The sequence below is a fragment of the Andrographis paniculata genome, unplaced genomic scaffold, assembly GCF_009805555.1.
Source record: "Andrographis paniculata isolate CXL003 unplaced genomic scaffold, ASM980555v1 Contig69END, whole genome shotgun sequence".
Classification (NCBI taxonomy): Eukaryota; Viridiplantae; Streptophyta; class Magnoliopsida; order Lamiales; family Acanthaceae; genus Andrographis; species Andrographis paniculata.
In genome coordinates this window covers 5,613,889-5,630,023 of record NW_026137605.1, presented here as the reverse complement: position 1 = coordinate 5,630,023, position 16,135 = coordinate 5,613,889, and the positions used below count along the sequence as shown (strand labels likewise).

General features: G+C 32.4%; 3 protein-coding genes across 3 annotated transcripts; 1 reads left to right on the top strand and 2 right to left on the bottom strand.

Moving 5' to 3' along the window:
• Nucleotides 1-1,040: 1,040 nt before the first annotated feature.
• Nucleotides 1,041-3,948, bottom strand: LOC127263957 (uncharacterized). The gene is made up of 2 exons (XM_051293279.1): nucleotides 1,156-3,948; nucleotides 1,041-1,085 (listed from the first exon to the last, which is right to left on the bottom strand). Exons 1-2 carry the CDS (start codon nucleotides 3,946-3,948, stop codon nucleotides 1,041-1,043), a joined length of 2,838 nt encoding a protein of 945 aa, XP_051149236.1.
• A 2,121-nt stretch (nucleotides 3,949-6,069) lies between these two features.
• On the bottom strand, nucleotides 6,070-6,495 carry LOC127263956 (S-protein homolog 19-like). Its single transcript, XM_051293278.1, has one exon. The coding sequence runs from the start codon at nucleotides 6,493-6,495 to the stop codon at nucleotides 6,070-6,072; it is 426 nt and encodes a 141-aa protein (XP_051149235.1).
• A 1,924-nt stretch (nucleotides 6,496-8,419) lies between these two features.
• On the top strand, nucleotides 8,420-8,857 carry LOC127263955 (uncharacterized). Its single transcript, XM_051293276.1, has one exon. The coding sequence runs from the start codon at nucleotides 8,420-8,422 to the stop codon at nucleotides 8,855-8,857; it is 438 nt and encodes a 145-aa protein (XP_051149233.1).
• Nucleotides 8,858-16,135: the final 7,278 nt, after the last annotated feature.

Below are 16,135 nucleotides of genomic sequence, written 5' to 3'. Positions count from 1 at the left end.
CTATACCCTGTAAAACCATAAGATAAGAAAACACAATTTTTTATTTTCAAATCAAATCCATTAGTGCAATCATATATTAAAGTAGAACATTCGAATACTCGAACATTAGAAATGTCGAATTTTCTACCCAACCATTTACTTTTAGGACATAAACCTTTAAGGGGGATAGAGGCCAGTCTATTTATCAAATAAGATGTTGTAACTACGACATCACCCCCCAAAATTTTTTCGAATAAACTGAATAAAGTCAAAAGACTTTTAACCCGTCCTAAAGAGTCCGGTTCATTCTCTAAACCACCCCACTAAATTGGGGTGCCATGGCGACAAATTTAAACATTTTAATACTATTTTGCACACAAAAATTATCAAACCAAGTGTTACAAAAATTTAACCATTATCACTTTTTAGACATTTAATTTTTCTGCCCGTTTTAGTTTCGACTTGAATTTTCCAATTTTTAAGTATCCCAAAAACCTCATATTTATTTTTCATTAGGAAAATTAAGTTTTTCTCGAAAAATCATCAGCAATGGTTAAAAAGTACTTAGAACCACCAAAAGTAGACTCACAAGCCCCCACAAATCATAATGTATATATTCTAATACATATTTAGAGCATTCACGTTTTTCGATATAGGGTAAAGGAAATGGACCTACTAAAGATATTGTAGCTTTTGAAGTATATTTTGTTTAGAACATATATATTTCATTTTGAACACTAGAATATTATTGTTTGTAAAGTTTTAATTATCATACGGACCTATGATTTAATTATCATACGGACCTATGAGCCGGATCTAAGAAAACTTGTTAATGTATTTGATGGTTTCAAAAAAAAAAAAAAAGTCTCTCTGGAAAAGTATTTGAAAATTAAAGAATAAATGTAAGGAACTAATAAAAATTAGATTAGATTTATCTTTTTTTTTAATATTATTGACATGTTTTATTTTCAAACTTTTAAACTATAAAAAATATTATAATTATTATCATTTTGTAGGTGATGTATATATATATATATATATATTTCTATAAATTCCAATCCCTACACCAGACGCATCACAATCAATCTCAAAAGCCTTAGAAAAATCTGGAAGTGCAAGTACGGGTGCATGTGTAAGTTTATGCTTCAGTGAATCAAAAGCTTGTTGTTGTTCTACTCTCCAATCAAACTTGTCATTCTTCTTGGTGATTGCTGTGAGAGGTGCTGCAATGGTGCTAAAGTTTCGTACGAAGCGCCTATAAAAACTTGCAAGCCCATGGAAGCTTCGTACATCTCGAATGGTAGTAGGAGTTGGCCATTCTTGGATGGCTTTGATCTTTTCTTCATCCACACTCACTCCTTCTTTTTCTACAATGAAACCAAGAAAATTGCACTTGGCGACACAAATGTCGCATTTTTTCAGGTTAGCATACAATTTCTCATCACGCAGCATACTCAAAACAGCTTGCACATGTTCTGTATGTTCATCAAATGATTTACTGTAAATTAGAATATCATCAAAATAAACTACCACAAACTTGCCAATGAAATTTCGAAGCGCATGGTTCATTAGCCGCATAAATGTACTAGGAGCATTTGTTAAACCAAATGGCATAACAAGCCATTCATAGAGACCAAAAGTGGTCTTGAATGCTGTTTTCCATTCATCTCCTTCTTTCATGCGAATTTGATGGTATCCACTTTTTAAATCAATTTTGCTAAAAATAGTAGAACCATTTAATTCATCTAACATATCATCCAAGCGACGTATAGGGTGTCGATACTTTACCGTAATGGCATTGACAGCTCGGCAGTCTACACACATCCTCCATGATGCATCCTTCTTGGGTACAAGCAAAACCGGAACGGCACATGGGCTAAGGCTCTCTCGAACCCATCCCTTGCTCAACAACTCTTCAACTTGCTTTCTAATCTCCTTGACCTCCTCAGGATTAGCACGATAAGCTGGACGGTTAGGAATCGATGCTCCGGGAATGAATTCAATTTGATGCTCAATGCCTCGAATTGGAGGCAAACCACCGGTAACATCCTCGGGGAATACATCTTGGTATTCTTCAAGGAGGGTAGCAATGCTTGGGGGAAGCTTGCTCATGTCCTGCACAGATAGACAATTTGGTTTGCATATTAGAAGAAAGAAGTTAGTCTCACCATCGCTCAAATGCTCAACTTCTCTCAAACTCAAGAACAACTTTGGGGGTGGATGCTCTCCTTTTTCTTTTTCGCTCTTTTTCTTTCCTCTCGGAATCATATGTTTTTCTTTCTCACTCAAATGTTTAGCATTCAAAGTATCTTCACTCTTTTTAACAACTCTCTCTTCACTTTTCTCTCGCGCTCTTCTCTCTTTAGCTTCCTCAACAAATTGCTGGTACAAGTACTTTTGGTCGGCATTCACTTCATTGGGACTCAATGGTTTGAGTTTAATCTTTTTTCCATCATGAACAAGTGTATACCGGTTCAGGTGCCCATCATGCATTGTCCTTTTGTCAAATTGCCATGGCCTCCCAAGCAAGATATGGCATGCCTGTACAGGGACCACATCACACAATACTTGGTCCTTGTAGTCCTTGATATTGAAATCAACATGGACTTGTTTTGTAACCTTGACCTCACCACAATTATTAAGCCATTGCAGCTTATATGGCTTTGGGTGGGCTTCAGTTTTCAGCCCCAATTTCCGAACCACAAGATCACTTACCACATTGGCACAACTTCCACCATCTATGATCATGCTACAAACCTTGTTGGCTATCTTGCACCTACAATGGAAAATATTGTCCCGTTGTTCATCGTTGTTTATCTCCTTAGGCAATGCACTCAAGGCCCTCAATGTGACCAAGGTTAAACCAGCTTCAAGATTATAGTCGGCCTCTTCTCCACATTCATCTCCATCAGCTTCACTATTCTCATCCGAATCGGATTCATACTCTCCACTTGCATTTAGAATCATTGTGCGCTTGTTTGGGCATTGGTTAGCAAAATGTCCTCGACCTTGACATTTAAAACATATAACATCACGACTACGGTTACCTTGAGATTTGGGCTGTTGTGAAGCACTCGACTTGGCCACTTCAGTTCCCATGATTGCCTTGCCTTTGTCATGTCGTGGTGCAAGAGGTGTCTTATCTTCACCCTTTTTTGGGTAGGTGGGTGGGCTGGAGTTCTTGTGGGTAGAGCTCCCAATTTTGTTCTTCCTCCGTAGTTGTTGCTCCACCTTAATGGCCAAAAGTAACATTTCTTCCAAGTCAAGAGAAGGATACCTATCAACTTCATCGGCAATATCCCTGTGCAATCCATTGAGAAATCTACTCATGGTGCCCTCCGGATCTTCTTGCACATCTGCCTGCATCAAGAGCATTTCCATCTCTTTGTGATAATCTTCAACAGTCCGGGATCCTTGAGTAAGGCTTTGAAGCCTATGCAATAGATCTCGATGATAATATGATGGCACAAATCGCTTGCGCATCAATCTCTTCAATTCAGTCCATGTCCGAATGGCTGGCTCTCCATTTCTTCTTCTGGATTGGCTCAATTGGTCCCACCATGTTAGTGCATAGTTTGAAAACTCCATTACCGCAAGCCGTAGTTTACGCACCTCGGACAAGGGTTGAACATCAAAGACAAGTTCAATCTTTCGTTCCCATTCCAGAAATGTCTCCGGATCAGATTTCCCATAGAATGGAGGAATTTGGAATTTGGAATTTGATAGATCGCAAGGCATCATCCTCTGGTCTCCGCTGGTCCCGACGATTCCAATTTCTAAGATGGTCATCCTCATACTCCCCTTCATCCTCATGAGGTGGTAAATGTCTACCATTTCTTCGTGGTGGGTGATTGTTCCTTGCCGGCAGTACCTCTGGGTCATGTTCTCCTGCATGAGTAGAAGTGCCTCCCTGAGTTTGGCTAAGTTCGATCTGATCCAACCTATTGTTAATCGTCTCGAGAGATGCATGGTGCAGATTGCGCATTTCTTTTAGCAAGGTGTCCATGAGAAACTTGGGATCAAACCCATGAGGGTGGTTGTCTTCACCTGCCATTAGAAAAAATATTGTAGATATATGTATAATTTGTTAGAAAAAAAATAAAAGTCCTTCACGACCCTCGTGTATCACTCCGCTCGTAACAAACCTCTCCGTCTTACACTTTAGCCAAATCCAAGTCGTTGGTAACTAATCCACAGTGTCGCAACCAAATTTCACAAGGAGTAAAGATGTATTTAGACAAGATCGAAGACAAGGGAAAGGGAATTCTTCAAATAAAAAAAAAAATGGAAATGAGAAGAAAGGTTAACTCGTTTCTACCCGGATGACTTAGTACCGTCTTTTGATTGGTACCGACTTTTGAAATTCAATAATTTTCCTTTTTTTTTTGTTTTTCTGCATATTGTTTTTTTTTTTTTAAACACACAAAGATTCAAGTTGAGAAACCTGAATCATGTGGCTCTGATACCAGATGACGTGGAACCGAGGGGGGTGGTTCACGTTTTGTTATGCCCAGTTGAAATAGATATTTAATCAAAGGAAAATTGCAGTACCGAAGTATTCTTGCTTGCTTAGGAACCTAAGGAACTTGTCTTAGACCCACTAAGTCGAAACAAAGACAACTCGAATGAATATGTTAAACCCCTGCGAAGGTTGGAAGCAACGAACCTGTGGACTTAACCAAAGACCCGATTTGATGGATAAACCAAAGTGCAAGGAATCACTCTCAAACACTTAGTTTAAAGAAAGAACTAAAGTTCAAATATATTCAAAAACAAAGATCCTCAAATTACATCTAAATTTTCCCTTTTATAGACAAGGGAAAATAAATGCAATAATTGGAAACTATTACATTCATTCTAGGAAATAGTTAAAACAAATTAATGCAATCAGCCTAGGAAACATAATAGATTCAATGCATTCAACCTTGGACCTTTAAACTCATCTTGGAACTCCACACCTTCATTGATGTCATCTCGGAAATCCACTCTCTTTGATGTCATCTTGAAAATCTACCCTTATTTATATTGTCTTGGAAATCCACCACCATTTAAGGTTTTTTTTTGGAAGTTCAACAATATTTAATTCTTCTTGAAATTTCCACAAATCACATTGGAAATTCAAGTAGCATTAAATAAATTATTGATTGGACTTCTCTAGTGGGGCCAATGAAAATGCACCTTCCTGAAGTTCGTCTTGATCTTGGTTCGGTTGGATTAAAATCAGCAAGGACGAAAGAGGCCTCCATGCCTGTGTTTTGAATTTATTTTCTTCGTCCAATTGAATTGCTAAGGCTGAAACTTAATCTTGAAATTTTCGTACTTTGCTCCGAGTTATTGGTCCCGGGGGTAGTTGAGGTGCTTGCACGGTTTTGCTTAAGACGGCCTCGTCAGTATAACTCTATTTGAACTAGAGCCATATTATCTCAAAATAGTTAGTCCATTTGATCCATATCAAATGTGTTGAGAGGAAAGTGAGAGCGGAAGTGGGAATCAAATCGATGAAGCCACTAGAAGTGGACAATATTATACTTTATGGCAATGGAGATAATAATAATAATGAATATGAAGATTATGATGATACTATTCGTACTATATAGTATTATTAAAATTTTGTATAATTTTTTTTCACTGTAATGTATTTTATTTTGATATTAAAATTGATTAAGTAATTTAAGTATAATTTTGCTTTGTTTTACTATTTTTAGAAATATAATTAACTTTAATTTTAAAATTAAAAAATAATTATATTAAAATTTAATTTATTATTTTAAAATAAAACTATATAAAAAAATTTGATTCTATCTTTTTTGTCGCGAACGACTGCAACAATGTAGTAATAATTTGTTGACAATTGGTATTTACTAATTTCTTGGGGTATTTCACAACAATTGATACTTAAACAATTTGTTGCAGTCTTCCGTGACCGTAACAAATAATAACTATAGAACTACTGCGGAATCATTTTTTTTTTTTATAAATCATTTTGAGAAAAAAAAAAAAAACATTAAGCACCAAATATGGTGTACAAATTAAAGTTCATACTACTCATTTTTATTAATTTCTTTCAAAGATTATGTAAGATAATATATATCATGCTACAATAAAGGCCGGATTTTTCCAATTCTGGCACCATGAACTATGCTTAACTACATTCTCTTGAAGGCAAAGTCCATTCTCTTGTGCTATCCACTTGCATGCGTCGTGACATCTAAAATTCATTTTGAAATCATACACTGCATAATTCCCGGATCCGTGTTTTGTCTTAAAATCGCAGTAATACTTGGGAGACTTGAACAATTTCGAGTCGAAATTCCAACCATATAATGGGGCAGATGCAGTAAGTAACTGGCTGCCGTAATCGCGACCATTTCCGTAGCAATGAATACTAACATCACTTTTGTCACCCATATTGTTCCTTATTTCAATCGTCACTAGCGAAGCTTCACATGTCAAGATGATATCTTCGATCAAGAAAATAGTTAGTATAACAGAAACAATTTCTTTGCAATTAGCCATTTGAGAAAAAATATATATATATTTGTTGTGTTGTAAGAGGATATGACTTACTACACTACTACTTATGATGTCCTATTTATTACAATTGAAAATGACTTTTTGATTGACATAAAATTATTATTTCATCATTTTGTAAATACTATAATGTAATATCTAATTGTATTGCTTGATATAACATTATTTTGTAACAATATGTAATACGTAATGTAATTTCTAATCCTATTGCTTTGATATATATAAAATTCCTTTTGTAACAATAATATGTATATACATATATATATATATATAATTTGGGATATTGAATTATATTGAATTATATTATAAAAGTTGATTGCAAATTACATATGCATTAAAAGTTAGTTTGCATGTGTTTTTCAATTATATATATATTTTTAAGTAATTTATTACTTTCTCATTCCCACTTAATTTGTCTACTATTTTTATATTAAGAGGGAGTATTTTTTATTTTTTATTTTTTATAAAAGAGTATTATATCCACTACCATTATAGATTGCATGCTGAGTTATATATATATACTAAAATAAAAAGAAAATTTTTATATATTAAAATTATTATGATTTTCTATATAAAATTTCCAAGTATTTTTCAAATTTAAATATTCAAAACTTAAATATAATGTACAAAATAAAAAATATAATTTGAATATAATGCTAAAAAATAAATCAATTGAAAAAAATGCATAAGAAATTATTAGTAGAAAATAAAATTATCAAAATAGATAATTAAAAAATTACACATATGCATAAAAATAAAAATACTAAAATAAAAATAATTTTTTTGTATATATTAAAATTTATTGTAATTTTATGTATGACTTCCTCAAATATTCCGTCAAATGTAAGATTCAAAATTTGAACATAATTTACAAAGTGCAAAAAAAAAAAAAAAAAAAAAAAATTATTCTCCCTATTAATGAGAAGCATGGTCATTTTCTTTATAAATTAAATAGGAAATAAACATAGTTTTTGTTGATAGAGAGAATATTAGAATATAATATTTAAAACTTAATCAATTAAAAAATACACAAGAATGAAATTAATAAAATAAAAATGAAGTTTTTATATATTAAAATAAATTATGGTATGGATTTCTTAAAACATTTTGTTTTTCAAATTAAAATACTTAAAATTTGACCATAATTTACTAAATTGAAAAATACATTAGAATATAATATTCACAGCCAGATCAATTAAAAAAAAAACACATATACAATAAGGAAATATATTAGAATATAATACTCGGAAGCAAATCAATTAGTAAAAAACACATATTAAGAATAAAAAAATTTATTAGTAGAAAATAAAATTAATATAATAGATAATTAAAAAAATAGATACATAATATTAATTATAATTAATTAAATAAACAAACAAAAAACAAATAAAAATATCATACCTGATTGATCCTCATCATTTATTTATTTTATCTTTCCTTCTATTTTTTCTTTCTTTTCTTTCATTAATTGATTCATATATCATAAAATTTTAAAATTTACAATTAAATTAAATTTATATTAATATATATCATTATTTTTGTTATGTAATTTTCTTCTGATATTTCTTCAAATAAAAATAGTTAAAACCTGAACATAATATACAAAATTAAAAAAATATCATAATATAATACTTAAAACTATAATATATTTAAAAATATATACATTATATTTTTTCTTTTTTCGATATTTATTTTTTAATCATAGCTTAAATATTAGAATTGATTAATAATAAAAAAAAAGAATACATAATAATAAGAGTAATAGAATCACTATAGAATCACTATATAGTTAACTTCTAATATTTCTTAAAATCTATTCTTCTGATCAGAGACAAATTGATTTCAGCGGTCAGTAATCTGGAGCAGACTCGAGCAGTGCTGTACAAATGTTTTGGTCGCGGTATTTCTGATGTCTCAGCTTTCGTCGATTATCTTAGAGATCGGAACAACAACTGACAGTTTTTTAACCCTCTGGGACTACCCAATCCTCCCGAAACACTACTTCATTCTGTGGCTTGCGGCTTCGGGTAAAATTAAGACGAAGGACAGACTTGAGTTTCTAGAGATTGATCACACCTGTGTCCTCTACAAAACTCAATCAGAAAGCATCCAGCACCTCTTCTTTGCATGCCCATTCTCGTCGCAAATCTGGGCTACAATTTGTTCGTGGATGCAGGCCCCAATCACCATGTGCTGCCTTGAGTCGGCTGCGAGTTGGATCAGCTCCAACACCTCTCAGGATCCCTCTCTCAGATTTCTTCACCGTCTCGGCTTTGCATCAACAGTATACTACATTTGGACTGCCCGTAACAAAGGGGCTCTTGAAAATTTCTCGTTGGATCGCTAGATCTCTATAGATAAAATTAAATTATGCTCATATTGCATCTTATACTCTTTAAAACCAAACAATAGATGAAACATGGTCTTTACTTCGTTTAATGTACAGGTTTTGGCTCTTTTGATCCCAAGGTGAGGAGGTTGCTGTGGCTGCTTGACAGCTCAAGCTTTATGGAGTTTTGTTTACTTTAATTTTTATTAATTGTAGGGATTGGCCCTTTGGTGATGGCCCCTTCCTGCGTGCAGAATTTTATATCAATTAGTTTTGATTAGTTGAGCACTTTTGAATTAGCAGCTGACATGCTACTGTTGATAGTTCCCTTTGAGTTGGTTGCTTCCCGGGTATGCCCGGTGTATATGTATTTAACTATTATTATTTTATTTATTTATATATAAAATCCTTGATATTTTCGATCAAAAAATATATATAAAATTTAGAAAATTAAACAAAAAATTTTACTGCAAGAATTTCACTCTATATATATATTAATAGAAAAATGCAATTCCCTTGCAAGAACACGAGAAACAATAACAAGTTACATTTGCAAAGAAAATATGAAAGAGAACCATAATTTTAACGTAGAAAACCTTTGAATATATATATAAAAAAAATCATGGGTCCACCAACCCAGAAAAGCTAATCTACATATGGTCAAATTGTATATAAGAGTCGTTAAAAAATGCGTATAAACACGCCTCAATCACAACTCAATCAACCAACGAAATCACAAATTTAAAAAAAAAAAAATCAAGATCAAGAAAACGAACCGAAAAAATATATCACATTTTGTAGAATTCTATTTGAACTACAAACATTCGATCGTAAATATCACTGTTGGATTGAAAGAGAAAGAAATCACAAACACTCTGCGAAAATTTCAGCTTGATTTGACGGTTAACGAAGCAAAATTGATAATTTTTTAAACCTGTGTAGTTTTGGGCCAAAATCACTATCTCATAGTTTTTTTTAGACAGTTTTGGTTTGATTATTTGTTTAATCTTTTAAATTTTGATAACCACAACCCTAATATTTTATTAGATTGGGTATTTAATAATTTAGGTTTACCAATATATATATATATAAATGATTATAGCAACAAATCCTAATTCTATCCAAAATATATTTTTTTAAAAAATAATTTTACAAATTATCCAAATCTAATATTAAAAAAAATAAAATAATTTCAAAAAATTATGGTCGCGGTAATTAAAGTCCTTCGTCAAATATATATAAATCTGTCACGTTCTGTAAAATTTTTGTTAAATTATAAACATCCGATTATAAATCTCACCGTTGGATTGAAAGAGCAATGAATCACAAATACTCCGCGAAAATTTCAACTTGATCTGACGGTTAACAAAGTGGTAATTGATATTTTTTCATACCTGTGTAGTTTTGGGCAAAAATCACTTTCTCATATTTTTTTTAGACAGTATTGGCTTGATTATTTGTTTAGTCTTTTTAATTGTGATAATCGCAACCCTAATACTTTATTAGATTGAACTTTTAATAATTTGACTTTAACAATATATATATATGATTAGGGCATCCGCAACGGAGATATTTTGAGTATCTCCACTTGTTTTTATTATCCACATCAATGTTGAAATCATTGTGTAGAATATAAAATTTTATAAAATATATAAATTTGTATATTTTATTAGATTGGGCTTTTCATAATTTGGGTTTACCAATATATATATATATATATGTGTGTGTGTGTGATTATAGCAACCCTTAGGGAAACATATTTTGTAAATTTTTGTTATTTTTATTTGGTAAATTGTTCATAATTCCCCTATGATTTCAAAATTTAGCGTAAAATCTCTATATACTTTAAAAGTTGCATGGTGCCCCCTTATGCTTTAAAAAACGTTGCATTAAAACCCCACAACCATGAAACCTCCCTTGTGTAATGAGAAGATGATTTCTTATTTATATTTTTTGCATGGTAGGGGATTTCATGCAATATTTTTGAAATTATAAGGAGGTGTTCTGCAATTTTTAAAGTAATGAGGAGATTTACACTGAGTTTCAAAAATCATATAAGGGTTTCATGCGACGTTCTTAAAGTATAAGAGGGTCCCACACATTTTGTAAAGTAAATGTGAGATTTATGCAGAGTTTCAAAACTACAAGGAGTTATGGACAATTTTATCTTTTTACTTTCATGTGTATATGTAAATTTGTATATCCTATTTTTAGTTTTTTATATGATTAGGACATCCGCAACAGAGATATTCATCTTTGAGTATCACCATTTTTTTTTTTATCCACATCAATATGATATTATTGCATAAAATATACAATTTTATAAAATTTAAATATATTAATATATTTAAAATAAATAACATAAAATAATCTATAAATACAATTATATGTATGTATTTTCAACTGACAATATCGGCTCTAATACCCGCAACACAATTGAAAAGTAATCCCACAAATTAATGAAAAACAATGCTACAGCTAAAACAGTGGCCAAAAAAAAAAGATCTCACACAAACCGAATTCTACACTAAAAAATAAACCCCTTGCTATTCAAATCGAGATAGGGAAAACTGAAAGCACCTCTAATCTCTATATATATATTAAAAAAGAGAACGAAGCTCTTCGGAGGCTCTCCGGAGTTGGAACAGAGAATTGCCAAGAGCAGTGTGTAGAGAGAAGGGAGAGAGAAATCTAGAGAGAGTGAGTGAGTGGAGTATATATGTGTGCGTATGTATTAGTCAAACGGCGCTCCTCCCCCTATAGATATATATGTAGGTTAAAAGGCAAATGGATGGATGAGATTGAATCCCTAAATCCAACGGCCATGCATCAATCTCACAGGGACGCGGGCATTAGTTGCGGGTCGGGTATGTAGGCCAACAAGTTTCCGGGTCAGGCCAAGGATTCATGGACCACAAAATTTGGGAAATATATGTTTTGTATGTTAGGATTAATTTTGATCTCAATTAAATCATTGACAAAAATTCTATACACCCCTCTACCTAATTTTGGTCACGAGTGTTTAGGAATAATCATCGCCAAACTTTCTAGTGCACATATCATTTACAACTCAATGATAAGAAACCACAATCAAAGCAATCATAAGATTTAGGAACTGAATTTAAATTTTTATTATTAAACAATAAGCTCATATCATCTTTTACACTTTCAAATATTGACATTTATTCAAAGAATTATTTGTTTCCCTAACAATCATTTGGTTCATTCACATATAAGTCATCAAACATACCACAAGCTAAAAAAGATAAATCCAAATTACCAAACATAGAAAATAATATAGGATTGTTCTTAACCATATCTCTAACAAATAGGTCATTTTCAGTATCATTTTTAATCATTTACAACATTGCTTTTAATTTCAGAAACTGAATTTTCAAATTTATTTTTAACATGCCGCCCAACATCAACTTCAATTTGAATATCACCAACAAAAATTTCAGTTTTATTATTTTTATCAAATTCTACCTTATTTTGAACACAATTGTCAAAATTAGAGATAACAACATTTTTGTTTAAAAAATCAGTATGGTGCTCAGCAGCAGTTTTCACACACAAAAAAGAATCATAGACAATGTCAGTATCAACTAAAATGTCACAATGCACGTGTTTTGATTCAAAACAAGTATTATCTACATTTATATCGCAAAACTGCACATTTATAATCATCAACAACTTTCTAATTTTCAAAAGATGGGCAACAAAAAGCAGTATTATCAATTTCTTTCTCTCTTATGCCAAGTATACCATGATCCATATTATTTTTAATGCCAATCAAAATCAAAATCATTTTCAACCTCAAAAACAAATTCAACATCAATGTGCACACCATCAACAGATTAAACATAAATTCAGATTTGAGATCAATATTTAGAGGGCTGCTCACATAACTTTATGTTTTTCACTATCAAACTAAACCAACAAATTGGTATCAAAGTCATTCTTCTTAAGGATTCCGTAAGTAATCTGATACAGACCCAACTCAGAGCCTTGTCTTTTCCAATTACATCCGCTACATAGATTCTGAAACATCTTTCACAACAATAGAACCACTAGTGTTTAAAGGTGAAAATTATCATCTATGGGTTGTAAGGATTGAAGCTTACCTAGAGAAAAATATCTTTGGGATGCCGTTGAGGAGGACTATGAAATCACCCTCTTATCAAAAAATCCAACCATGGCTCAAGTAAGGAATTGCACGACAAGGAAAACAAGAAAATCAAAGGCCAAAGTTACATTGTTTAATGTTGTTTCGCAAGAAGTCAGAATTTGATGTTTGGAATATCCTTATAGTTGAATATGAAAACTATGGAAAGGTTAAATAAATGCAAGTTCTGAATTTGATTCGTGAGTTTTAGATGCAATGAATGAAGGAGTCCAGAACAATTAAGGAGTAAAAACCCCTTGGATTTCCCAGATCCAACAAGTGAATAAAAAGTTGGATCTACATTGGATCTCACCCAAATCGCACTATCCTCTTGAGGACAGGTTTGGTTTCAAACCCCGATTCGAACAGAAGGAGTACACTATGCTAATGTGTCTTGGATGATCCACATCTTAGGGTCCGGCGCCGATGAGCACATTGAACTATCCATGTGGCTCAGAGCCCTCACAGCCCAGGCATAATGACACAATTTCAGGGGCACGCTTTACCACTGAGCTAATAGCCTATTCTGTGACCCTTCCGTTGGGGGTGCGCTATGCCAAAAACAAGAGAAAATCCATCCTTCTCTTTCTTTTTTTGCCCCTATGTCACTACACGGAGGGACACGGGGACTTAACGAAGGGGATCCTATCCATAGTTTGTTAAGATATATTATATCCAAGTGTGGATATGATAAGATATAGTGTATCCATAGTTTGTTAAGATATATCATATCCAAGTGTGGATATGATAAGATATATCCATATTAGAGTGCCTATATATAGAGGAAGAGTCCTCACTTGTACTTTACTCCAATTTTGAGAGTCAATAAAACACTCTACTTTTCCGGGTACATCTTATAGTGTTCTTACTTTAGCGTGCATTAGAGTTGTGTGCGAGGTTGTACTAGCGAGTTCTCGAGGGAGTTGAAGAATTGCTAGGCCGACATGAAGGTGTTCGAGGAGGAATCATCCGACCCGTTACAAGTGCTCAAACTTGTTCCAAATAAATAAGCTTATTAGCATTGCTAACAAAAAAAAGTTGCTCGGTTGTGAATTTTATAATTCTAGAATTGCTCATAAACTATTTATAACCGTTCCGGAAAGATTTGATACTACTATAACCTTCATAGAAAAAAGAAAAGATCAATCAAGAATTTTCTTAGAAGAACTAACAAATGCTTTACAAGCTCAAGAACAAAGGAGTCTTATGATAATTGAAGGTTTTGTGGAAGAAGCGTTGCAGGCCAAGTTACAAATCAGTCAAGGAGAAGGAATAAGTTTCCTCCTTGTAGACATTGTGGTAAGATGGGGCATCATCATTTCAAATGTTGGAAAAGACCTTATGTGAAGTGTGAGAAATGCACCAAGTTGATCATCATGAAAGTATTTGCAAAAGCAATTTCCATAAAACGGATAATGCCAAAATTACATATGAAAAAAAAAACCCAGTTGTTTGTAGCATCATACATTAAAAATAACAACTAAAACTTAAGCAATTGTTGGCTCCTAGACAGCAGTTGTACCGATCACATGACCAAAAATGAAGAGTTCTTCAAAGAGTTGGATAGGTCACAAGCTTCCAAAGTCATATTTGAGAATTGTGACTACATTGTTGTCAAAGGAAAACAAACTATTGCAATAGAGAGTTGCACGGGTACAAAATTAATTTTAGATGTTTTGTTTGTATTTGAAATCGATCAGAGTATACTAAGGGTGTATTTGATTGAAGAATTTTAGGGGATTTGTACTATTCACACAAAATAATCCCCTCAAAAATATCAAATGAAACACATATTTTTTTATATTTTGTATATTATACCAAAAGTCAACTTTACATTTAAAATATCACATCAATACTTATTTATATCACATCATACAACTATTCCAATTCAAAATTTTTACTGTTTAAATCTCAATCCAAAATTCAAACCTCTAAACAAACATATGAAAACTAATTGAAAAATAATTCAAAGTCATATTTGAAAGAAATCAATGTATGATTTAAGATGCTCATGACAATGATGTCATAAAAGTTAAAATATAATGTCAGAGCTTTTCTTTTGACCCTATGGAGAAGATTCAAACAGTTTATACTGCTGCAATGACCAACTCAGAGACTTGGCATAAAAAGTTAGTCCATTTTCATCATCCAACAATGTTGCAAATTGAAAAGCAGACGTTGGAGGTGGCTTGCCTCACATTGAGCCAGATTTACCAAGTTGCAAAGTTTGTCAACTCGGTAAATAAGCAAGCCATACTTTTCAAAAAGAATATTGGAGATCTACTACAAAGTTACAAGTAATTTATACAGATGTAGCTGGTCCTCACAATACCCCTTATCTTAGTGGAAACAAATATTAAGTCATCTTATTTTATAATTTTTCAAGAATGTGCTAGATATATCTTCTTATATTCAAATCAGAAGTTGCAAGTGTGTTCTTCAATTTCAAGAATTGGATAAAGAATCAAAGTTGATGCAAAATTAAAGTGGTGTGCTCAGATAATGGCAAAGATTACACCTCAAATGAGTTTGGCAGATTTTATGAAAAAACTTAAATTAAGCATTAACTTATCACCATGTACATTCCACAATGGAATAGGGTGACCGAGCAAAAGAACATAACAATAATGAACATGGCCAGATGTATGCTTCATAAGAAGGGTCTTCCAAAAGAATATTGGGTAAAGACAACAAATTCAACCGAATTTTTTCTTGACGGGATTCCTACAAAAACTGTAAATGGAAACACATTTTTTGAGGCATAGTATGGTTATAATCTACAACTGAAAAATATTAAAGTATTTGGTTGTGCGTGCTTTGATCATGTTCCATAGATGCAATGAGACAAATTGGACAAAAGAGTTGAGCCAAGAGTATTCATTAGATATTGCTTGACATCTAAAACTTACAGAGTTTTTCAACTTGACTCGGGAAAAATTCTAATAAGTTGGGATGTAATTTTATGGAAAATGATAAATGGGATTTCAACAGTGCAAAAAATCAGCAGCCTAATGAACTAAATCCAAATGTGATAATGTATGATCCATCAATACGTGGGTCCAGGTCACTTGTTGACATATACCAAAAGATGCAACATTGAGGTTCTTGAACCTTCATGCTATTAGAAAGAT

Bases quoted from the DNA above. Each gene is read 5' to 3' on its own strand.
- LOC127263957 (XM_051293279.1), bottom strand. From the start codon at position 3,948: ATGCATCTCTCGAGACGATTAACAATAGGTTGGATCAGATCGAACTTA. The intron at 1,086-1,155 runs GTAGAACAACAA...TTGCACTTCCAG, and splicing joins ATGACAAGTTTGATTGGAGA to ATTTTTCTAAGGCTTTTGAG.
- LOC127263956 (XM_051293278.1), bottom strand. From the start codon at position 6,495: ATGGCTAATTGCAAAGAAATTGTTTCTGTTATACTAACTATTTTCTTG.
- LOC127263955 (XM_051293276.1), top strand. From the start codon at position 8,420: ATGTCTCAGCTTTCGTCGATTATCTTAGAGATCGGAACAACAACTGAC.